The sequence below is a fragment of the Macadamia integrifolia genome, chromosome 6 (assembly GCF_013358625.1).
Source record: "Macadamia integrifolia cultivar HAES 741 chromosome 6, SCU_Mint_v3, whole genome shotgun sequence".
Lineage (NCBI taxonomy): Eukaryota > Viridiplantae > Streptophyta > Magnoliopsida > Proteales > Proteaceae > Macadamia > Macadamia integrifolia.
Window position 1 is genome coordinate 14,552,762 of NC_056562.1, and position 25,510 is coordinate 14,578,271.

Consider the following 25,510-nt stretch of genomic DNA (forward strand, 5'->3'; position numbering starts at 1 on the left):
GAGATGATGATCGAGTGATCCTTGGACTGTTTAGAACACCCTCTGAAAAGGGTTTTCAAAACTGAATTCAGATGTGAGTAATATAAGGAATTAATAATATAAGGAATTAAGGATCGACTGTCTTCAATTATGGTCGGTTCTTGACTGGTCGGTTCTAGTCTTTGGGGGCTTTAAGCAGATCTGAAACTCTTCTCTGGATTCTCAGAATAAAAGTAAACAGAAAACAAAAATCAATATCAGAAAACCAAGAGGACAGACAAGAGGAATGTGGGTGGGAGTGGCTATCTCGGCCCGGGCATCTCACCCACAGCTATCTCGGCTGTTTAGCGGCAATTGACTGCAAATTTTGATTATTCCAATCTGAAGTTCTGAGTACAAGAGCTCCTCTATAAATAGAGGGCAGAAACTATGCTATTAGCATTAGAACTAGGAGTTGTACTCCTACTAGGACTAACGTTAGAAACCTAGTTAACTTAGGGAACTAATTAGTCACTAACTACTAGCAACTAATGGACTTCATTACATAAATCGATGGGCACTATGGGCCCTATTGACTTACTTAATTCGATGGGCCCAATGGGCCTTATTAACTAGTGAAATAAATTGATACTTTAATAACAACTTTAGTGGACTTAAGTGGGGATCGATTAGCCATATTTGGGCTGGGCTTTCCTCTTGCAATAGCTCAATCCAAAGTGGGGATCTACATCACCATGCAGGTCAGCCACATGCAGCCATGCCCGCAAACAGCAAGGGCCACATACTACCACGCCCGCAATAGGTTCCAAGGTTGTGCGGCCATACCCACAAGGGGCATTCAGCTGTAGCAACAACAATAGCCAGCCTAGGCTAGCATGCCATGCCACATACGCAAGGGTTCCAAGCTGGGCCACAGGGGCCATTTGGGGTCGTGTTTCAAAAGATACTAGGCATTAAATGCCTTGAAAGTATTCAGCGGAAAGCCTGAGAGAAGCACCCAAAATCACTGCACTAGGAAAAGATTAATGGTCTTAGGGGTTGATCATTAATTTCTCAATGTTTGGGGGCTTGGTAGCTATTCCCATGATTCCATATCATTGGCGAAGACATCGCCACTTCGCTAGATTTGCTTCCGAGGGTTTTAATAAATGCATTGACACATCCATGGTTAAGGTTCTCGGGCACACAATCTTATTGGTCGAGAGTAGAGATCCTAACTGCACTGCACAATACAGGAGCTTAACCATGATTTGATACGTTGCATGCGTATACGCTCTGTGTTTGGGATTCCATTGTGCGTGATCTGAGGTATGCCATATTCGTCAATTTTGATTGAGTGCTTCTGACTTTTTCCTGCCTATTTGAGGCACCTGCTTCTGCGCATCCCACCAGAGATTCCTTTTGGCTGGCCTAGGGAAGCCCCACATTTTCAAGCTTTGCTAGGCTGATCTGTCGAGATCGGAGGGTTCAATTCTGACCCATGTTTGGAGTACAAAATCTGATGGCCATTGCTAGCCCCCCCAAGCCATGAAGGATCGAAGTGTCATGAGGTGCATCTAAGATGCCATTTCGGCTAGTCCTGGCCCTCCCCTGGTCAAATCTGATGGCCAATTTTTGACTGGGCATAACTTCATCATTTCAAGTCCAAATGAGCTCATTCAAATCGCTAATTGCTCCATTACGTGAGTAGAATGTGGCCAAGTAAATAAGAAGAGCTTTTGGACCCTCTAAGCCCTAGTTTTCAAAGAAAAATCTGAAAGGGAAGATGGGGATTTATTCGTTGCATTTGAAGCCTTCCAAGCCTTCCAACCACCATACTGGCCTTGTTTAAAGCTCCCTTGAAGGTGTGTGAATGGTAGGTGAGCTGTATTGAAGACAAGAAAGTGCTTTAATAGTAAAGGAAGAGAGAAGGAAAGGGGGTTTCATGTACAAGGACACTTGAAGATTCAGGTTTCCTCGCCATAGGGGGTCAGTTGAAGATTCCAGTGGACATCACTGGAGACCACAATCAAGCCTCTTCAACTGTGATTACCAAGGGTAAGGTAATCATTTATTTTCAACTCCAAATTTGTATGACCTAGGTTGTGTTTGAAGCATGTACATGTTTTTAAACTGTAAGCTGTGGGACTTGTATAATTTCATATAAATGTATTGGGTTGTTTCAGTTGGGGATGGATGCTAAGAGGTGTTGTAGCAGTAGCCTTCACAATTGAAGCTGTGAAAAGTAGGTTGTAGCCCTTTTCCGTGTTGTAGCTCTGACTGAAGTAGTGCTAGTGCTAGTGCTCTTGGATTGTTGTAGTGGTAAAAAAGAGTCAAGTATTGAGCAATATACAAAGCCTGGTTAGGGCACTACACTGTGGATGTAGGCGACTTGCCAACCACGTATATCCTATGTGTGCATGCCTTTTCATTTCAATGGATATGTAGCTATTGAAGTGCTATGGCGTGGTGTTAGGATCCTCTCTAGCGACTGGGAGTGATGCGGAACCGGGGTTCAAAAACCCTGTTCAGTTTGCTTATGGACCAACCTGACCATGTGTTGGGATACATGCCCGATTCGTCCTAGCCGCCGGAAGTCTCTAGGCAGCCCAGCCGCTGGAGAGGATCTAGATCCTGGTGTGTGTGCTGCAGAATGGGTATGCGTAGTCTGATAGACCTGGTCACTTTGTGGTTGCGAAGTGGGCTTGCATATGATTGAGAAAGTTGAGATAGGCTCAACAAGGCAGCAGTTGTAACTGTGTCAGTTCCGAGAGTGTGTTGCAATCACAAGTGGACAATCGGGAAGAGTTTTTGTGGATCCTGATTCACTCCCCATCTCAGTGTCAACCTGAAAATATCATGATATATTAAAAGTGAAAATAATAATATATTAGTAAGTGATGTGGAGATTAAAAAGAGCTGGAAAAACTATTTCTAATTTTCTACGACTTACTAAATGAAAACAATACAATTAATAGTGTTGCCTTAGATATATCTGAAACATTGGGATGTCTGAAGCAAACGAAGTTTTAAAGAAGCTGCAAATAGGTACTGTAGTAGGTCTAGACGGTATTCCAATAGAGGTGTGGAAGAGATTAGAAATTAGTGGAATACTTTGGCTAGCTAAGTTGTTTAATAAGATTATGACTTATGAGTACAAGAAAAATGCTAGATTAGTGGAGAAGCATTGTGGTTTCGATTTATAAAAATATACAAAGCTATAAAAACTATAGTGAATTAAAACTTGTGAGCCATACTATGAAATAATGGGAGAGAGTGATCGAAACTCATCTGAGACAAAAACTAATATTTTAGACAACCAATTTGGTTTTATCTAGAAAGATTAACAATATAAGCTATTTATTTGATTAGGAGACTAATGGAAAAATATGGAAAATATAAAATGATCTCCATATGTTCTTTATTGAATTAGAAAGGGCTTATGATGGAGTCCTTAGAAAATTAATTTTGCAAGTGTAGGGAAAAATGTTTCTGATAAATATGTGGACATAGTTGAAGATATGTATAACAGTGTAGTGACTATTGTAAGAGCTACTGGGGGGGGGGGAGGGTAGTGAATTTTCAATTACAATTGATTAACATCAAAGACCAACTCTTAACCTATATTTGTTTATGGTAATTATATATTAGCTGACTAGAGACATTTAAGACGCTAAATTGGAATTATGGAGATTAACCTTGGATTGATAAGTAGAACAAGAATATATGATGTGTTACTTTAGTAAAGATAGGATTGTTAAGTGGGATGGTAAAATGATAGGGAGAGGCCACAAAGGAAAAATTTTAGGTACCTAGGCTCAATCATATATAAAGGAGAAATAGAGGATGATGTTGCATAACGAATTATAATAGGTTGGATGAAGTGGAGGGGTTCCTCTTAAGTGTTGTTTAGTCAACGCATTCCTTAAAACTCAGAGAAAATATTTATAGGACAATTGTATGACGTATGCAGTTGAATGTTGGGCTGTAAAGAAGCAACACATAAGCAAACTTAGTGTATCTGAAATGAAGATGTTGAGCAAGGTCCGAAACTCGTTTCATTTTGGTGGTTTCATAACCACCAAAATATTGAAATCTTGTTAAGATCTTGGTGAGATGATGTATTTTTTTTTATGCCTTGATTACTTGTTTCAGTGGTCAGTCATATTATGGCCTGAAACACCTCACACAATCAAAGGAGAGGATTTCTCCCAATTAATCAAAGACCAACATGGCAAGTTTATCTTGAAGACACGTCACACAACCAAAGGAGAAGATTTCTCCCAATCGAAGACTAACTTGGAAAGTATATTTTGAAGATCCCACTGTTGGAAGGAGTATTTGTAATTTGAATTATGGTAAGCATTGTGATTTAATGCCACCTATAGTTTTCTTCTATAGAAGAAACTCTCCTCATATGCATTGTAAATCATCCTTATATATGGAGAGTATTGGTTGGGAGAGATCTTCTCCCTTGATTGTGTGATGTATTCTTATAGGTAGTGAAACAAGTAAAGAATGTCCGTCCTTGTTTTTGAGGTGAAGATGTGGCAAAAACCAAGCCTTGGAGCAGCTTCTACAGAGCAAAAGAGACGAAACCAAGCAAGACTAGTGAGATGAGGTCGAAATTTCGACCCCATCCCTCGAGTGACGTGTTTTAAAGGGTGTTTGGTATCATTTCTCCAAAACTGACTGAAATATCGACCGAGATGATGCACATTTAGTAATTTGTATGACATTTTGTTATGTCAAAAAAAAAAAAAAACCCAAAATTACCAAAATCAGATTTTGACAAGATCTTGAACCATGATGTTGAGGTGAGTGAGTGGTAAAAATTGAATAGATAAAATAGGGAATGCATAAATTACAACTAATTTTGTAGTAGCTCTGGTACATGATAAGTTGTGTGAAAGTTCTTTAAGGTGGCATGGACATTTGCAATGAGGCCTTTGAATGCTCCAGTATGGAGGGGTGATTTGATTCAGATTGAAGGATCCGAGTGTCCGACCCCATTTAGTTGGGATAAGATAGAGTTGAGTTTAGGAGGCTCTGTGAATTGGGGGAGAACGGAGGGTAAAGGTGATACCCATGGTTTAAAGTATTGGTGCATATCGTACTATATCGGCTGATACATATCGGTATCGGTCGGCATCGATACGATACATGCATTTTAAAAAGTTTTTATGTACCGAGGAGTATCGAAGTGCATCGCAGAGTATTGTACAATACTCTCGATATATACAATTAAGCCCCAAACAATTGAATTACATGTGTATCGGTTTGTATCGAACTGATACTCATCGATACTTAAGACAAATATGTACAAAACCCATTTCACGTTCGATACAAAACTTGTTCTTCTCGCTGGCAATTCTTAAGTTTACAAAATTTGAAGCACAACTGCACTTACCCAACAAATTTTACAATCTTGATTCACCATTTTTTCATATCCTCCAGTTTACATCTGCAGAGTCCTTGCAGCCAGAAAAGTGTCTTCCATTTGATTTCTCCATTCTATTTAATTCTTAATTTCTATATGAATCATCAAGAAGTTACATTCCATTTAATGTTGTTTGCTTTTGTAACAAACCAAGGTTACTTGGTGACACCCCATATTGGTGACCAATTTGACTGTATCTAAGTACATGGTTGGACCTCTCTGTGATTAATTATTGATGTTTTGATTTGAGGGGATTTGAGGGAGAAATAGTGACAAAGACAGTAGAAGGGAGCTGTAATAGAATAATTGGCTATGATAGCTTCAGACTCAGCCTAAACCATATTGATTATATGTTGAACAATTATGGTACAATTAACTCCTATTATGTCATAACTTACACTGGATTTTAAAATTGGAACATGCATTTAATGTGTTCTATGTTGAAGTGGTTGTGACTGTTATCGAACTCCACATTTCAAGATTTTGATTCACCTTCTCTACACAAGTTTCTTCTACTCTATTTCCCAAACTTCTTGTAAAAATGTGTTGTCTTGAGTGGAAAATTTTATTTATGGAGGTTGTGCTGATACTCTTGAACAGGTGGGGTTTAAGATGTTTTTGGGGGTCACAGCATATGTCACCAACTGGGATGCTGATGGAACAAGTTGCAGTCTCGTATTGGAGGATAATCCGTTAGTAGATTTTGTTGAACTTCCAGATACATGCCAAGGTCTGTATTACTGTAACATCCTAAGTGGAGTTATCAGAGGAGCCCTAGAGATGGTGAGTACCTAAATTTCTGAGTTAGCACATCTACTGGCTGGTTATATAAACCATAATGCAGTCAATAAATTGTTGTTTCCTTTTATGAAATTGTGGTTTCAATTACTGCAAATTATTCAACATTAGTGTTGTTAAGTGTAAACACAATAGGGGAATCCACCTATCATGGTGTGTGTTGAGTGATATAGTTAGTGTCATAGGTTTTCGTATATTTTAGTTATTTACTATAAGTTGTATTGTGTAAGTAGTAGACTTGGACTGAATCTTATTATTTTCCTGCTAAGTGTCTGATTCTGGAATATATTATAAAGACCATTGCTAGTCCATGATAGGCATAATATTGGATTAAAGAACAACACCCAAAGGGGAGTGAATTGGGTGTGAGCTTTTTAACTTCTTTATCCTTCAAACTCACAGCTTTGAGTGATCAACTCTTTCATGATCAAACTCAAACTCCTTGAACAGTACATTGAGTGATCAAAACATCCTTGTGATCAAACTCATGTACCACGGAAGATCAAAGACTCACACCTCAAGAAAGTGTATATTAGGATTGAATATTGTCAACAATTCTTGCATGGATATTTACAAACAACTTGCAAGCAAATGCGAGCACTTAATTGCAAAAGAAGATTTTGCAATCAATGTATTGCAAGCAAAAGGTAAGCATTGAAATGCAAGGTATGAAGCAAGTTGGTGGACAGAAAAGTAAAGAAAGAAATTCTAGAAGAAGGGATGAGAAACATTGAAAGACAATCGATTTTAGAGTGGTTTGGATCCCAATCCTTTGTACACTACCTTAGTCCCACCGAACTAAAGATTTCCTTTCTACTATGGGGATTCCTTTACAAATGGCAAGAATCAAGCCTTACAACATCAATCGCAGTCCGTTGGGTTGGGACCCAGACCATGCATGGTCAAGTATTTTGTCCCAACTCAATCAGTCTGTTGGATTGAGCACCCTGTCCAGTAGCCAAGGATTTCTTCTTTGTGTCTTCCATGTAAAACAATGAGCTTGCTCTAAGCTCACCCTCTTTTGCAGCTAGTGACTTCTTCCTTCAAGTCTGAAACTGCACCTTTTAAGCTCAAATGCATCTTCAAAAGACCATCCTCTATACCTTCTTTGTCAAAATGATTTTTCGATGAAGCTCTTGTCTTGTGAGAAGGTACACCTTTTGTAGTGTAACTTAATCCTTGTAGCCATGACTCAAGCTTTTATAGGCACCCAACTAACTGTTAAGCTAGCCATTAGAGTCAATCTAAGTCAAGTGGATATTTGAATTTAAGCTCCAAACCATTAATCGAAAGTAATTAAACTTCACCATCAATCAAGGACTTCCTAAGTTCCAAGATAAACTATCCGTTTGCCTTCTTAAACACCATTTAAGATGCTTAAAGAACACGACAGTTGGTTACCCACTAAGCCATGCATCAAATGATTCAAACCTTTAAGTTTGGATCATTAAATGTCTGTTCACAGATGACCACACACCACGACGGAAGATCCATTGCTTCTGTTTGGACGGATAATCACACAGATAACCATCACTAGCATCCACCTGGTTTTAACTTTTAATTAGAGTAGTCATTAAGGCTCATACGACCACAGCTTCACAAGGATAACCGTGGACAAAAAGGTCTGTGTTTTTTTAGTTAAATCTCATAGTTTCTTGATTTTTCACTTAGGTCTCACTTTTATGGGCTTATTCGATCTTGTAGAGATCCTTACATCAAGATGCAATATATATAACAAATCAACTCTGATAATCTTGATCTTAACAAAAGACTTGATCTTCATCTTGATTTGTTTTGATGTTCGCCGTCTTTCATGGATGTGAACGATTGTAGCTTGCCACATACAACAGTCAGCAGTAATTCTTAATCATCTCAACATGCTAGCTTTCGCTCCATAGGATTGTTCTCACTGCATTGGGTACTACTATTCTTACATGCCATCAACACATTTTATAATACCCAAATACACATCAACAATGATTTTTCGTATCCAAAACATATTATTAAAATAATAGAATCCTTTAGATTCAACATAGTCCTATCATGTTCTAGAGTTTACCTCATTCTCTCTTGTTCCTGCTTTCTTCTCTCTCCATCTGCTTCCTTCTCTTTTTACCTTGGAGGACTGATATCCTATTCTCTGTTGCTACAATTGCTAATATGTTAAGTTACCCAAATTGCTATTGTTTTAAGGTAAACTGATGACATAATTTTCCTGAATTCAAAAGGTTTGTCCACTTTAATATGCTTTTATATGCATGGAAGGTAGACATATGCTTCACATCATGTAATTGATGCATGAGTTTGTTCTGTGCCTCTTTTTCTTTGTGTGGAGTACTGTAATTACATGCAATTACCCTTGTGCCATTTTTTTTTTAAGGGGGCTGATATTGTTCACGAAGGTTTGCTAAACTTCCATCACACCACCTATCCATTTTGACCTTAGGATTAATGTGGTGGAGAATTACTGCTACCTGCTCCTCTGAGTGGCAGCCACCCCTCTTCCTGGCCTCTCAATGATCTCCTGGACCATCTGGAGTGTTCGAGGTCTCAACTCCTCGGCAAAACATTCTGACATCCATTCCAGTTTCAGGTCCTTGAGCTCCGACCTCTGCTGCCTCCTCGAGACTAGAGTCCTTAAGGGGGTGTTTGGTTCGGTAAATCTTTGGGATGACATTCTTTAGAATGATAATTCTTAATTTTTGGAGTTGTTTGGTTCCACTAGGATGACCCTCATAAGTGAGCACCCTACTTCCCATGAATGGCCATATTACAAAGGATGTGTTCCAAATCTGAGTTTACCTCAACACTTAAACTCAGATTTGAGCAACTTTTTTACCACCTAGTATAAAAGGAGAAAGCGGAAAGAAGTTCTCTACGGAAGCCAATATCTCAACCTGCAAGAAACATGTACTAGCCTCAAGGCAACCAAACGATTGTTCAGAAATAAACATAATTCAGAAGAATGTCTATCAAAAGATTGACATTCATATCCGATACATACACCATTTGATTTACCGAACCAAACACCCCCTAAGAACATTGTCTCTAGCATCTTCCCCCTCTTGGCCATTCATCTCCAATTATGTCTTCTGCCCCAGTGGTCAGATCTGAGTCCTCTAGAACCTGGACAAGTTCTCCATCTTGGTAATATCCTCCTCCCCTCAGTCTATTCACGTTTCCATTTTTTATTCTAATGGTGTCTTTAACACTTTCTTCACTATGGTCTATGCTTTAATCGTGCTGTTGATAGATCCCCTCTTTCGGATGATCTTCGTTCATTTGTGTCCTTTGTTGGTTCCTTCCCTTGTGGCCTTGGAGGGGACTTCAATATGGTTAGGTTTAGCTATGAAAAGCATGGAGGAACCTCCATTGACCTTGCCTTTGGCAAAGCTTTCAATGACTACCTTAATAACATAGCTATGAGTGACTTAAGGTTGTTAGTTGCCAAGGTCACCTGCCACAACCGTAGAAGTGGTCCCAAAATAGGAACTGCTTGTAAGTTGGACAAAGCTCTTGTTAATGAAGCCTGGCTAGCTTCATTCCCTCCTCTCATGCTTCCTTTGACCTCCCGGATATCTCCGATCATTTCCTATTTCCTTCCATATCCAACCCTACATCTCCTTCAGACCCAAGCCCTTCAAATTCTTCGACATGTGGACTTATCATCAGGATTTCATTCCTTTAGTCAAAACTGCTTGGCTTTGCCATTTTGTACGTTCTCCTCTCACCTCATTGCCTTCTCGAGGAAGCTAAAAAATGTTATAAGCTGTCTTGGAATTCTGGAATGCCAACTCTTTTGGCAACATCTCTTCTCATGTCTTTGTCTTTAGAGACAAGTTGGCTACCATTCAGACTAGCCTTCAAATGGATGTTCACATCCATTCCCTTGCCGATGAGGAAAAAATCATTTCTTCCGAGCTCTCCTCCTTGATTACTTAAAAAGAGAGATTCCTTTAGAAAAAATCCAGGACCAAATGGCTTGAGCTTGGTGACTCTAATTCGGCTTACTTTCACCACTCTCTCAAAGCCAAATAATGCCAACTCCATTCCCAATCTTAATTCTAGGGATGCCTCACCCCTTCTTTTCCCCTATAGCATTAAATCTGAGGTTGTTGATTACTTTAAGCATATCTTCAATCCCCCTTCTTCTTAGTGCCCTCTCCTCCCCATGGTTTAAAGTATCTCCGATATCGATACAATACCCTCCCATACGTATCTTAAATTTAGCTGACTGATACGATACACAGCGATACGATACATGGAATTTTCAAAATCCTTTCGTATCGATATATATCCTATGATACATACCGATATGCATCAATACACCATTGATACACATCGATACGATATGATATGCACCGATACGACTATGGAAAATATAAAATCGAGGTGAGTATCGGTATGTATCGATCGGTACGTATCGGTGATTATCGGTATGTACCGATACAGTTCGCTATGGTCATATAATGGCCAAGATGGGTAATTTTTCAGAAAAAACACGATTTTTTGAGGGGTTTTTGTTCCAAAGTTGCTGCCAGCCATATTTCTCTCCAACTAAAGTCGAAATCAAGGTTGAGAATAAGGATTTTACATTTATGGGACAACTACAAACCTTGAATTCTTTGTGCGATACCCTCAATTTAGTGTTTATGCATAATACATGTTATCAATAACTTTTTTTAACAAATTCTTTATGCAAAAGTGTTTAAAAAAATGTTTCCTATCCATTTATGTGTGTATCTTTAGCGTATCTTAGCGTATCTCCGATACGATACGATACCCTCTGATACGTATCTTAATTTTGGCTGACTGATACCGATACTTAATCCTTGCAGTCCTCCCCCCTTTCCTGCTCCAAAAATTCATCTGTAATCATCTCTTGGACTCCCTCTAGGCTATTCCCTCAAATGGAAAAAATCTTGTCGGCTATCCACTCCCTTAAGCCCAACAAAGCGCCTAGCCTTGATGGCTTTAACATGGGATTCTTTTCCTCCTGTTGGGATATTATTTATTAGGATCTCATCAAATATATTCGAAGCATCTTCTACGATCCTTACCAAATCAAAGGAGTGAATTATGCCTTCTTGTGCCTCATCCCTTAGAAAGATAGAGCCTCCTCTATGTCTGATTTTAGGCTCATCTCCCTTTACAATCTCGTCGACAAATTTATCACCCAAATTTTGTCCAATCGTTTGCCTGTCATTGATTCCTTGGTTATCCCTAATCAGTCTGATTTCATCACTGGGAGGAGTTCCTTTGACAACATTATCCTCTGCCATGAGATTGTAAGAGGTTCCGATAGGAAATCCCATCCCCTGTTGCCCTCCTCAAGATTGATATTCACAAGGCTTTCGATTACATCAATTAGGGATTCATCTTTGAGGTCATGCTTTAGATGTCTTTTCCCTGGTCTTTGTGCATTGGATCCACTATTACATTTCCTCCCCCTACTTCTTTGTTATGATTAATGGTAGTCCGGATGTTTATTTTCCTTCCTTGAGGGGTATCCGCAAAGGTTGTTTGCCCTCTCCTTTCCTCTTCTGCCTTTCCCTTGAGGTCTTCTCCAAATCCATCTAATCTAGCACTGGCCTCCACCACATTCCTCCCCTCCCAAGCAAGGACCTCAATATCACTCATCTTGCTTTTGCCAATGGTCTCATGATTTTCTTCAGAGAGGACTCCCCCTCCATTGAGTCTATCATGTCCTCTTCGTCTCTTTGAATCCATATCCGGTCTTTGCATTAACCTCCTTAAATCCCATCTTTTTCTTGTTGGAGTCTCTAATGCCTCCAAAGCTTACCGCCTCCAGTTGACTAGCTTCACCCTTGGCTCTCTCTCGGTCAAATATCTTGGCCTTCCTCTCATCACTGCTTAGCTATTTTCCCACCACTACTCCCCATAGTTGACCTTATGAAAAAAATGATCCAACTTTGGAATGGTAAGCTCCTCTCCTGTGTGGGTCGCCTGTTATTTGTCATATATGTGCTCCAATTTTGCTATCTTTACTGGTCAGCTGTCTTTGTTCTACTCCAATCCACCATCAAGACCGCGCAATCTCTCCTTTGCACCTTCTGATGTACAGGTCTCAGAGGAGTTCCTAAATAGTTTGGACTGGCAGAAGACCACACAATCTGGGCGAAGATACTGACTAATCCTCCCTGAATTTTCAGCATTTTCAGCAATACTGCTAGAACCACATCTTTTGACTAGGCTAGTGTCACGGGAGCCGTAACCCCAATTCGGAAATGGCAGGCAATGCTCTAGAGGCAAAAATGGCCCAATTTGTCTGGAAAACTAGGCCAACACAAGATTTATTCGATTCATCCATTTAGGGTTTTACTAGTTTTCTGTTTTGTTTACCTTTTGTTTTACCCTAGTTGCTTGTTTTTACATTTTTGCCCTTCCTTAGAAGTGACCAAACTATATAAGGGCACTTCGACACATTTGTAAGACACTCCGTTTTACTCTTCCTCTCTGGAATTAGGGTTTTATCTACCTTGTGGATTTGAGGGTTCGTTTGTGTTAGAACAATATCTAACCCACCGCATTTTCACTGCGTCAAATGGTTTTAGAGCTCTTCAGTGACCTGGTATGTCAAACGACGGAGAAGTTTCTCGAATGAACGTTGATCGTGGAATCGAAGCCCTATGGGTAGCGTTGGCACCAATCAGCAACAAGCTATGGAGCATGGGTTTCAGGAGATCTGTGATGCTATTACAGCCTTCAGAATCAACGAAAATCAAGGAGGCGGGAATAATCGTGCTAATGGTCTTCACCCAAGTTGACCTGTCGTTCCTTCGGCTCCTGTTCAACCTTGTAGACATCCCGTTTATGATGATGAAGATTCAGAAGATGAAATCAAGGGATTTGCAACTCAAATTGGTGCACATCGGCAAAGGCAGAATTGCGATGCTGATGGTACCGTCTAAAGGTGGATATTTCGAACTTCTCTGGGAACTTAGACAGTAAAGCTTTCCTTAACTGGGTGTATGAAGTTGAGAAGTTCTTTGTTTTCCTTGACTGGGTCTATAAAGTTGAGAAGTTCTTCGATATGATGGTTGTACCTGAGGAGAGGCAAATCAAGATAGTGGCGTACAAGTTGCGTGGAGGAGTTGCTTCTTAGTGGGACCAAGACCAAAACTCTAGCCAGTGGCAACAAAAGGGGCCTATCTGAACTTAGTGCCTGATGAAACAACTTCTATAGGCTAGGTTTTTAACCCCAAGATTATCAGCAATACCTATTCCAGCATTACCAAAACTGCATTCAAGGTGAAGGATTTCTTCGATTGTCGTCCTGTTGCGGCCTGTCAGATATGGAGGAGCAAAGTGGCCCGATATATCAATGGGTTGAAGTACTCAATCCAAGATCGCATGGGGCTACAAAACGTGTTTTCAGTAGGGGGAAGGCTCATAATATGGCTTTAAAGGCAGAACGACTATCTACCAGGCAACCTGGACGTCGACCCCCGATGGAGGCCCCACGACAATTCCCTAGTACAGAAAATCGATCACCTACCATTCCCACTTGATCTGTTACCCCTAGCCCTAACTGAAGCTCTATTAATGGTGGTTTTAACATCACTCCAGCGGTTGGGAACAATGCAGGGAGTAGAGGAGCCTTCGTTGATAAGTGTTACAGGTGTGGAGAACCAGGCCATAGATCTAATGAGTGCCCTCAAGTGACATCAGTAGGGTTAGATGAACATAAAGAGGGGATTGATTAGGAGAACCAGGATGAAGATGAGTTGGAGAATGCTGAGTTCGTTGAAGAAGAGGCCGAGCTATTAGCGTGCGTCATTCAGAAAATACTCTTGGCCCTTAGACAAGCCAAAGTGTCTCAACGCCATCAGATTTTCCACTCTTAGTTTCTGTCAAGCAGAAGGTGTGCAATCTGATTATTGACAATGACAATTGTGAAAAGATCGTTTCAAAGGCACTAGTCAAGCACTTGGAACTACCTACAGAACCACATCCTCTTCCTTATCAGATTGGCTAGATTAAGAAGGGGACATCTATTGAGGTAACTAAAATTTGCTATGTTCCTATTTCTATTGGAAAATCTTATAATGAGAATATTACCTATGATGTGGTGGGTATGGATGCAGTTCATCTTTTGCACGGTAGACCATGGCAACATGATGTTGATAACACCCATCGGGGTCAACAAAATATTTACACCTTTTGGTGGAATAAGAAGATTTCCATTCTACTAAGGGAGAGCAAGGTCAACCAATCCGACACATCCACAACAACGAAGAAAGCCTTCCCCTCCATCTCTGTGTTGCGAGTTTGTTGCAGATATGAAGAAGGTTGGTATGGTATTTGCCCTGGTAGTGAAGGGGGGCTTCAGCCCAACTAGTTGATACACCTATGGTGTGGAGCCCTTGCCTAAGGAATTCAGAGAAATCACCCCTGATGACCTTGATGATGTGCCCAATGAGCTACCTCCTATAAGAGACATCCAGCACCACATTTATCTAATTCATGGAGCTAGATTACCAAATTTGTCACATTATAGAATGAATCCGAAAGAGAGTTGTTTGAGATTTTAAAATATAACCGCAAGCTTACGGATCAGTGTAGCTACGGGTCGAACACAGGAAGAGCAGCCACTTTATTTTTTTGCTTCTTTTAATAATACGAAAGTGAACCGATTAATGATTGTGATCTAATTCTAATTACCATACTAAACATATGTATCTAAAATAACGTCCTAACCATTCGTCATCTAAGAATTTAAACACGCAAGCCACGCAATTAAAATTAAATAAATAAATAGCTGAAAATAAACACCCCACGCAATTGAAAAGCAATGAAGGAAAAATAATGCTGAAATAAAAATAAAGTAAAAGAAAGGGGATAAAGCTAGAGAGAGACTTACAAGTAGGTTTCTCTATTTAGCTCGAGGGATGCATTATAATATGAGTTTCCCTACTTGACCAGAGAGTCACTTTTACAAGGGTTACTTTACTTAGCTTTAGGGAAAGGGAGACAATTAAAATAAAAACAATAAAATGATGGTTCTATGGCTAGGAGGGGCAAAGCCAACACATACACTAGCCATGAACCTTGGGGGAAAGGGATAGCAATAATGTAACGACTGAAATTAAAATCCTAAATTAAGAAAGAAAGGGTAGTCAGAAGAGGGAATGAGAGGGGGGAGAGAAGACTACTGAAGGAGCCTAATTACGTGAACTTCAACCCTTGAACTGAAAACTTGATCGATTTGAGATACTATCAGTACTAAAAACCAGATCTGGAATAAACCAAATCTGAAATTTCTAGTACTAGAGAAAACAAATCTGAAGAAAAAAAAATTGAACTTGAAAGACATGCTTCATAGCTTATTCTCGTCACCTAGAACTAAGTCTAGAACTAGAATTTGAAAATTACAACTTCAATTGTTTAAATAATAAAAATAAAAAGACTGAATAAAAAACAAGAGTGCTTGCATTAATTGAATAAAAAGAACTTACAAAAGTGTTTAAAACATAAACCTAGAACTAAAGCTAGAGAAAGAGAAAACTAGAAAAAGAGAGAGCAACTAAGAAAAAACCCTAGAAGAAGAATGAATGCTCTAAGAAAAAACCCTAGAAGAAGAATGAATTGCTTCCTCCCCTTGTGTTAATTCTATTATATAGAGAACGGAGGAGGGAAGCTAACGATTTTAGCTTCTAAAAAAAAAAGATTTTTTTCTTCTTTTAATCTTGTTGATGAAGTGGAGGAGAGAGAAGAGAGAAAACGTGTGGAGAGAGATCTCCCACTATTTTTCTTGCCTTTTTTTTCTTATTTTTTCTCCCTTTTTCTATTTTTCTCTCTTCTTCCGCAAGAAATCCCCTTTGGCCGATTTTTCTTGCTTGGATTTGGATAATATTTTATTTTAATGGAAAATTCCATCCATGCCCTTATCTTTTCTTTTTGCTAAGAGGTTCGAACTTGAGACCTCCTAATAAGCAAGGGATTTTGCACACCACAACTCACCAACTATGCTAGGTAGTTACAAAAAACGAATATTCAATCACTTAAGGATGTAGTCCATCGATCCTTGTTGGCATTTGAAATATTCTTTATACCCTTGGGACAACTGCAGATGGGCTAGTTCTGCATCTCGGTTCAGTTCTGATCCATTATTCTTTTTCTAGCCCGAAAAGAATAATTACTTATACGGTTGACCAAACGAATGTGTACTTGCAATTGAACAAGTCCATCTTGCTCAGAATTTCGTCCTCTTCGCAACTATGAAAAGAAATAGGATATCTTTACGTGTAAAATTGGAGATATAGCGCCCGATAGTCCTTAAGGCCTTGAAATTATAAAACCTGCAAAAAGAGAGTAAAACTCAAGGTAGTTCCATTCTAAATATGTAAAATGCATGTTATACTACACTAGATTTCACACATAAATGTGCTCATCAGAATTCCCCACACTTGGACTTTGCTAGTCCTCGAGCAAAATAAAAACAAAAAGAATAAAAACAAAAAAACCTAACTCACTTTCGTAGGAATCATGGTTGCACTTAGTATGTGCAACAAGCCTTTAAACCCCTAGGTCACCATAGTGGACGAGTTGTATCTCTTGGGTGTTTGCAGTGAATATACACTCAAAATTCAGAATAAATAAATCCCAACCTTGACTAAAGGTAAGGGCCATACCGATCCGGAGCAAAGATAATTCCTCTTACAAGGGACCCTCACACTTGAACTTTTATTACCCTTTATCAATTCCAGGCACTAGCATATTTCTTAATTTGGAACTCACTTCGTCTCTTCCGAAACATCCTTATCTTAAGGCAAAACCACTTGTGAAGAAATAGGGAACCAATAACTAAGGCGTTGGAGTTTTTTTGACCAAACATGTTACCTCGCATTAATGACATTTGCATATTTTTTTCTCCTTTTTTTGCTTAATAAACTCTATTCTACTCCACTACTTTTGGCCTGAATGACATGGTGGAGCAAACACCAGACACCCAAGTTACTATGTAGCTTTGCTTTTTTGCATATGCCCACAAAGACAGTGATGCTAGAGTTCTTTCAGAAGTTTCCTCCCTAGGAATTTCGATCAAGACACCACGCTTCCTGAGGCACAATGCCCTGTCTAGTTCCAAGGGAATCAACTCTTATTTTTCTTTATACTGCGTTCCACACTTGTGCATTTGTCAACTTATGCCAAATTAAAAAGAATGTCTCAACTCCAAATCAAAAGTACAAGGAACCCACAGACTTACATCTGGTTCAACATCATAAAACAAGGGTCTCTTATTTTTCAAAAGAAAGTCCCATCTCAAGACACAAGCTTGTTTCTTTTTTCTCAACAAGGTTTTTATACGTTCAAAATGGGTACCTTAATCAAAACTTTTATTTTCATACATCAAGCAACTGAATGGTATGATCATTAGCCAAAAGCCAAAGTAGGACTTCATCCTTAGCAAGTTCAAAAATAAAAAGAAAAACAAACAAAACAAAGTGGAAAAAGCAAAAACTGGTTTCCCTCCCCCACACTTAAGTTATGCAATGTCTTCAATGCATGGAAAGAATTAAAAGCGAAGATAATGCAAGGGGGTCATACCTGATTAAAAGTTAGTCATCAGTGTAAAGAGGTTCATGGAGATCCATGACCTCTTCACTACCAGTAGTAGGAAACTCGAGGAATGGTTTCAAACGTTGACTATTAACCTTCGAAATTACCCCTGTTCCTGGATTCAGAATCTCCACAGCCCCATGGGGATATACATTATGGACAATAAACGGTCCATCCCATCGGGATCTAAGCTTAACAGGGAAAAGATGCAATCGAGAGTTGTATAATAAGACTTTATCACCAATTGCAAAAGATTTACACAGAATGTGCTTATCATGGAAAGCTTTTGTCTTTTCCTTATAAATCCTAGAACTTTCATAGGTATTATTCCTAAGTTCCTCTAACTTAGATAGTTGGAGCTTACGATGAATTCCCGCATCAGACAAATCAAAGTTGAGCTTCTTGATGGCCCAAAAGGCCATATGCTCCAACTCAACTGGTAAGTGACAAGCTTTCCCATACACCAAACGGTAGGGGGACTAACTAAGGTCAGTCTTGAATGCAGTCCGATGGGCCCACAAGGCATCAATGAGCCTAAGGGACCAATCCTTATGGTTGGGATTAACAGTTTTCTCCAAGATTTGTTTGATCTGCCTATTAGACACCTCCACTTGGCCACTAGTTTGGGGGTGATAAGGGGTAGATAACTTATGGGTAATTCCATACTTTTTCATTAAAGCCTCAAAAGGCCGATTACAAAAATGAGTACCCCTATCACTAATTATTACACGTGGTGCACCAAATCGGAAAAAAATGTTCTCTTTGAGAAACTGGACCACCACTTTGTGGTCATTAAATTTACAAGGTATGGCCTCTATCCATTTAAAAACGTAATCAATAACCAAAAGTATGTACAAATTCTCAAAGGAATTAGAGAATGGTCCCATGAAATCGAAGCCTCATACATCAAAGATCTCAACTACCAAAATAGGGTTGAGGGGCATCATATTCCTCTTATTGATACAGCCAAAAGACTGGTAGGCGAGACAAGCCTTGTAAAAATCAAAAGCATCTCTAAAAGGAGTGGGCCAATAAAATCCGCATTGGAGAACCTTTGCGGCAGTCTTTTTAGGTCCAAAGTGTCCACCACATGCATAATCATGGCAAAAAGAGAATAGAATGTTGCTCATGATCAGGAACACATTGTCGGATAATCTGATCCGGACATATCTTAAACAAATAAGGATCATTCCAGAAAAAGTGCTTAACTTGGGAATGAAACCTATACTTATCTTGGGTGGACTAGTGATCTGGAGTCACACTTGAAACTAAGAAGTTGACAATGTCAACAAACCATGGTTCATTGGACACTGCAAATAACTGTTCATCTGGAAAGTTCTCGTTGACTGGCGAATTGACAGTCAAGGAATTGGGAAGCCGGGATAAACGGTCTGCAACTAGGTTTTCAATTCCTTTCTTATCCCTAATTTCTAAATCAAACTCTTGCAAAAGTAAAACCCACCTAATGAGACGGGCTTTGGCATCCTTCTTCTGAACTAGGTATTTAAGAGCATAATGATCCGTATACACCACCACATGTGAACCAACTAAGTAAGACTGAAACTTTTCTAATGCAAACACAACAACTAAAAATTCTTTTTCAATGGTTGTATAATTGAGTTGTGCATCATTTAAGATCTTACTAGCATAGTAAATGACAGTGGGCAACTTATTAATCCTTGGACCTAAAACCGCTCCTATGGCAAAATCCAAAGCATCACACATCAGTTCAAAAGGTTCAGTCCAAACAGGTGGTTGAACAATGGGTGCATTGGTCAACTCCTTCTTAAGTTGTTTGAAGGATTCTAAGCACTCTTTAGAAAACTCAAAAGTTTGAGCTTTGACAAGTAATGAAGTGAGGTCGGGCTAACCGACTAAAGTTCTTAATAAACCTTCTGTAAAAGCCTGCATGCCCTGGAAAAGACCGGACGTCCTTAACAGATTGAGGAGGTGGTAAATTACCAATTAAATCCACTTTGGCTCTATCTACCTTAATTCCCTCCTTGGATATTACATGGCCTAAAACAATACCAGATTTAACCATAAAATGACATTTCTCCCAATTCAAAACCAAATTCTTAGATATGCACATTTTCAAAACTAGGGAAAGATGATGAAGACATTCAGAATAGGAATTCCCATGAATTGAAAAGTCATCCATAAATACTTTTAAGAATTTTTCGACCATGTTAGAAAAGTTGCTCATCATGCATCGTTGGAACGTAGCAGGGGCATTGCAAAGCCCAAAGGGCATACGCCTATAAGCAAATGTTCCATATGGGCAGGTAAAAGTGGTCTTATGTTGGTCCTCTAAAGCAATTGGGATATGGTTATAGCTGGAATATCCATCAAGAAAACAATAGTATTCATGTCCAGCTAATCTCTCTAACATCTGGTTAATGAATGGCAATGGGAAGTGGTCCTTCCAGGTTGCTACATTAAGTTTCCGGTAGTCTATGCACACTCTCTACCCTGATTGGACACGGGTTGGAATTAGTTCATTATTGGCATTGAGAACTATAGTCACCCCAGACTACTTAGGCACTACGTGAACTAAGCTTACCCATTGGCTGTCAGAAATTGGATAAATTATTCCATGATCCAAGCACTTTAGGATCTCTTTCTTAATGGCTTCCATTATTATTGGATTAGCTCTTCTTTGGGGTTCCGTGGATGGTTTGGAATCCTCCATAAGAGGTATATGCTGTTGCACAATAGAAGGGCTTATACCCTTGATATCAACCGTAGTCCAACCTAGGGCTTTCTTATTATCTTTTAACACTTTAAGTAACTCCTTTTCCTGGCTAGAAGTCAAATTTGAAGAAATTATTGCAGGAAGAGTCTGGTCAGGTCCTAGGAAAGCACACCTCAAATTAGATGGCAACTCCTTAAGATCTAACTTAGGGGGCTCAACTATGGAAGGTTTGGGAATGGAATTGGAAGGGGGTCCTAAGGGCTCCACAGGTGTCTTAAGACTTAAGAAAATAAATTTTCACTATCATCATCCAACTCATCCACACACTCTTGGAATTCTGAATCAAAATCAATATCAAAGTTGGTAATTAAATCATCAGAAAATCTAGAAAATCCTCAAGCATATTGATCTCTTCTTCCATATGTGGTTACTTGCCTATACTAAACATGTTAAACTCAACAGTTTGGTTGCCAAAAGACAACCTTAGGAAACCATTCTGGTAGTTGATTAATGCATTATTGGTAGCCAAGAATGGTCTTCCTAGAATTATTAGGATCTCATCCTTGGTTGAGAAGAGCTTGGTATCTAACACAATGAAATCAATAGGAAAAATTAATTCCCCTGCCTTTAGTAAGACATCCTCAACCATCATTTTAGGAATCTTAACAGACCTATCTGCCAACTGAAGAGTAGTTTCAGTGGCTTTCAATTATCTCAATCCTAGTTGCTTGTACACATGGTAAGGTAAAAGATTCACACTTGCGCCAAGGTCAAGTAAGGCATGCTAGGTGTTGCCTATGACATAGGATATTGTAGGGCTCCCTGGATCCTTATACTTAGCTACTATGGGCTGAGTAATTATGGAACTAATGTTATCTACCAAGAATGCTTTTTTGGGCACACTAGTGATACGTTTGTGAGTACACAAATCTTTCAGTATCTTTGCATAGGCGGGGATCTGGGATATGGCATCCAAAAGAGGGATGTTTACTTCTACCTTTTTGAAGACTTCTAAAATTTTATCCATGGAAGCCATCTTTTTGTCTACCAAGCGATTAGAAAATGGGACAGGAGGAACATAAGGACTGTTAGGGATTTGTCCTTTTTCAGAAGAATCATTTTTTGTTTCCTTTACCAAATCATCTTTAATTTCAAAAGAATCTTTAGGTTCATCAGACGAACCTGGAACAAAAGGCACACTTGTGTCCTCAACTGAAGGAGAGTTAACAGGAGTAATAGCTGGGAAAGGTATAGGAACGCTCTGTTGGTACTCTTTTCCACTCCTAAGGGCATAAACAACATTACATTGGTTAGAAGGCCCTTGTTGGATCTGACCTTGTACTACATTCAGTTGTGCATTAGTTGGTGCTTGTGAACTAACAGGCTGATGATGCCTAGGGTTAGGCTCTGGCTGACTGGGTAAAGTTTCTTTCTCCCTCTCACGTATAATTGAGATAACTTGGGTGAGTTTTCTTATAAGATTTTGATGGCTTGTCATGAGGAGGGTCATATTTTTTTCTAAGTCACTTATTCTACTTGCCTCTCCAGTGTTGGTAAACCCAGGGGGTTGCTGATAAGTGATAGGAGAGGGGCCCTAGGAAAACTAGCTTGAGGTCCTACATTTGACCTAAGAAAAGTATTTTGGGAAAAAGATTGTTGTGCAAAGGGAGGCCTTTGGGGTCCAGGTTGACCTTGATTATGAAAATTAGAAGGCCCTGCTTGGTTGCCCTGATTCCAAGAGAAATTTGGGTGATTTCTCCATCCTGGATTGTAGGTGTTATTATATGGATTATTCTGGTATAAGGCATTAACATTATCATTAGAAGTGCCCCCAGAGGTGTTGGGGCATTCTTCTATGACATGCCCAGGGGTCTGGCACCAAGCGCAAATCTTAACCAAATTGACTGATGATGGCTCTCTAGGAACAATAGCCTCAATTCTCTTGATTAGACTGTCCAAATGGGGCTTCCTTGGCTACTATCCCATCCACAAAATATCCTTTTCATCCTATGGTTCTTTCACTCTCTTAGGTGGATTCCCACTCACGGGTTTTGTCAGCTAAGTCAAGTAAGAATTCCCATGCCTTTCCTTCATCTGTAAAGGATGTGAATCCCTCAGGGCACATAGACTCTATCATTTGTTTAGTTGGGTGATCAATGCCCTCATAAATTATTTGACATAAATGCCATAAGTCTAGGCCATGGTGAGGGCATTCTTGGAGTAGATCCTTGAATCTCTCCAGCAGTTTGGAAAAGGACTCACTAGGCTTTTGCCTAAACTGAAGGATATCACTTCTAAGCTTATTGGTCTTGTGAGTTGGGAAAAACTTCTTAAGGAAGACAACTGTGAACTGTTCTCATGAGGTTATGGAATTTTTAGGTAACCCATACAACCACTTCTTAGCTTGGTCTTTTAATGCAAAAGTGATAAACCTAAGCTAAACAACATCATCAGAAAGCTGTTGGATCTTAATTAGAACACATACCTCTTCAAATTCCCTTAGAAATAGGTATGCATTCTCAGAGGCCATAAAAGTGGGGCAATATAGTGATGTATTGAGATTTGAGTTCAAAATTGTTACCCTGGGCTTGTGGTAGAACTATGTAGGAAGGTTGGGCTGTTCTAGCAGGGTAGAACCTATCTTTTATAGATTTAGGTGAAGGGTTTTGATGTTGGTCTCCCATATTGAAAGGTTTTAAAGAGAGCAAACATATAGGGTTACTACTTGTTGGATCTCTTCTTTTTAGCCGATTCTTAGGATTACGTACCCACCTAACACTCATGCAACAGAAAACTACCCACAACTAGAGTAAGACAAGCACAAAAGAATGGATAGCAAAACTTTTTTTTTATGACTTTTTATGATTTTTTTTGGAATTTTGGGAGCTTACCGGCAGGTATCCGGGGTTGCTCAGGTCAATTCCTGAGGTACTGCTATAGGGCGAAACCTGTCTTTATCATACTGTGAGGCATGACGACCTCCACCGATACAACTATTATTGCAAGTTGTTCTTCTTAGGAATTCAATAAAAGAAAATGAAAAACAAAACAAAACAAACAAAGCACTCCGATTTACCAAAAAAAAGCGAAAAATAACATGGAACTGTCTCCCCGGCAACGGCGCCAAAAACTTGTTTGAGATTTTAAAATGTAACCACAAGCATACAAATTAGTGTAGCTACGGGTCGAACACAGGGAGAGCAGCCACTTTATTTTTTTGTTTCTTTTAATAATACGAAAGTGAACCGATTAATGATTGTGATCTAATTCTAATTACTGTCCTAAACATATGTATCTAAAACAACGTCCTAACCATTCGTCATCTAAGAATTTAAACATGCAAGCCACGCAATTAAAATTAAATAAATAAATAGCTGAAAATAAACACCCCACGCAATTAAAAAGCAACGAAGGAAAAAAAATGTTGAAATAAAAATAAAGTAAAAGAAAGTGGACAAAGCTAGAGAGAGACTCACAAGTAGGTTTCTCTACTTTGCCCGAGGGATGCATCATAATATGAGCTTCCCTACTTGACCAGAGAGTCACTCTTACAAGGGTTACTCTACTTCGCTTTAGGGAAAGGGAGACAATTAAAATAAAACCAATAAATTGATGGTTCTATGGCTAGAAGGGGCAAAGCCAACACATACACTAGCCATGAACCTTGGAGGAAAGGGATAGCAATAATGTAACGACTGAAATTAAAATCCTAAATTAAGAAAGAAAGGGTAGTCAGAAGAGGGAATGAGAGGGGAGAGAGAAGACTACTGAAAGAGCCTACTTACTTACACTTCAACCCTTGAACTGAAAACTTGATCGATTTGAGATACTACCAGTACTAAAAACCAGATCTGGAATAAACCAAATCTGAAATTTCTAGTACTAGAGAAAACAAATCTGAAGAAAAAAAAATTGAGCTTGAAAGACATGCTTCATAGCTTATTCTTGTCACCTAGAACTAAGCCTAGAACTAGAACTTGAAAATTACAACTTCAATTGTTTAAACAATAAAAATAAAAGACTGAATAAAAAACAAGATTGCTTGCATTAATTGAATAAAAAGAAGAACTTACAAAAGTGTTAAAGCATAAACCTAGAACTAGAGCTAGAGAAAGAGAAAACTAGAAAAAGAGATAGAGCAACTAAGAAAAAACCCTAGAAGAAGAATGAATTGCCTCCTCCTCTTGTGTTAATTCTATTATATAGAGAATGAGGGAGGGAAGCTAACGATTTTATCTTTTAAAAAAAAGATTTTTTTTTTAATCTTGTTGATGAAGTGGAGAGAGAAGAGAGAAAATGTGTGGAGAGAGATCTCCCACAATTTTTCTTGCCTTTTTTTTTCCTATTTTTTCTCCCTTTTTCTATTTTTCTCTCTTCTTGCGCAAGAAACCCCCTTTGGCTGATTTTTCTTGCTTGGATTTGGACAATATTCTATTTTAATGGAAAATTTCATTCATGCCCTTGTTTTTTCTTTTTGCTAAGAGGTTCGAACTTGAGACCTCCTAATAAGCAAGGGATTTTGCACACCACAACTCACCAACTACGCTAGGTAGTTGTTACCAAAAACGGATCTTCAATCACTTAAGGATGTGGCCCATCGATCCTTGTTGGCATTTGGAATATTCCTTATGCCCTTGGGATAATTGCAGATGGGCTGGTTCTGTATCTCGGTTCAGTTCTGATCCATTATTCTTTTTCTGGCCCGAAAAGAATAATCACTTGTACGGTTGACCAAACAAATGTGTACTTGCAATTGAACACGTCCATCTTGCTCAGAATTTCGTCCTCTTCGCAACTATGAAAAGAAATAGGACCTCTTTACGTGTAAAATTGGAGATATAGCGCCCGATAGTCCTTAAGGCCTTGAAATTATAAAACCTGCAAAAAGAGAGTAAAACCCAAGGTAGCTTCATTCTAAATATGTAAAATGCATGTTTTACTACACTAGATTTCACACATAAATGTGCTCATCAAGAGTAATGCCATGAAAGAGAAGATTGAGGAGTTGCTACGAAAGGGACATATTCGGGAGAGTA

General features: G+C 39.1%; 1 protein-coding gene and 1 non-coding gene across 2 annotated transcripts in view; both read left to right on the plus strand.

The window, feature by feature from the left end:
* The window catches only part of LOC122080810 (trafficking protein particle complex subunit 3), a 44,995-nt gene that overhangs the window by 12,103 nt on the left and 7,382 nt on the right, over window positions 1-25,510 (plus strand). The window contains exon 4 of the mRNA XM_042647664.1: window positions 5,999-6,181. Within this exon, the coding sequence (XP_042503598.1) occupies window positions 5,999-6,181 (183 nt within the window). The remainder of the gene's footprint in view (window positions 1-5,998; window positions 6,182-25,510) is intronic.
* Window positions 22,670-22,776, plus strand: LOC122082906. Its single transcript, XR_006141447.1, has one exon. It is a non-coding gene; the product is annotated as a small nucleolar RNA R71 (small nucleolar RNA).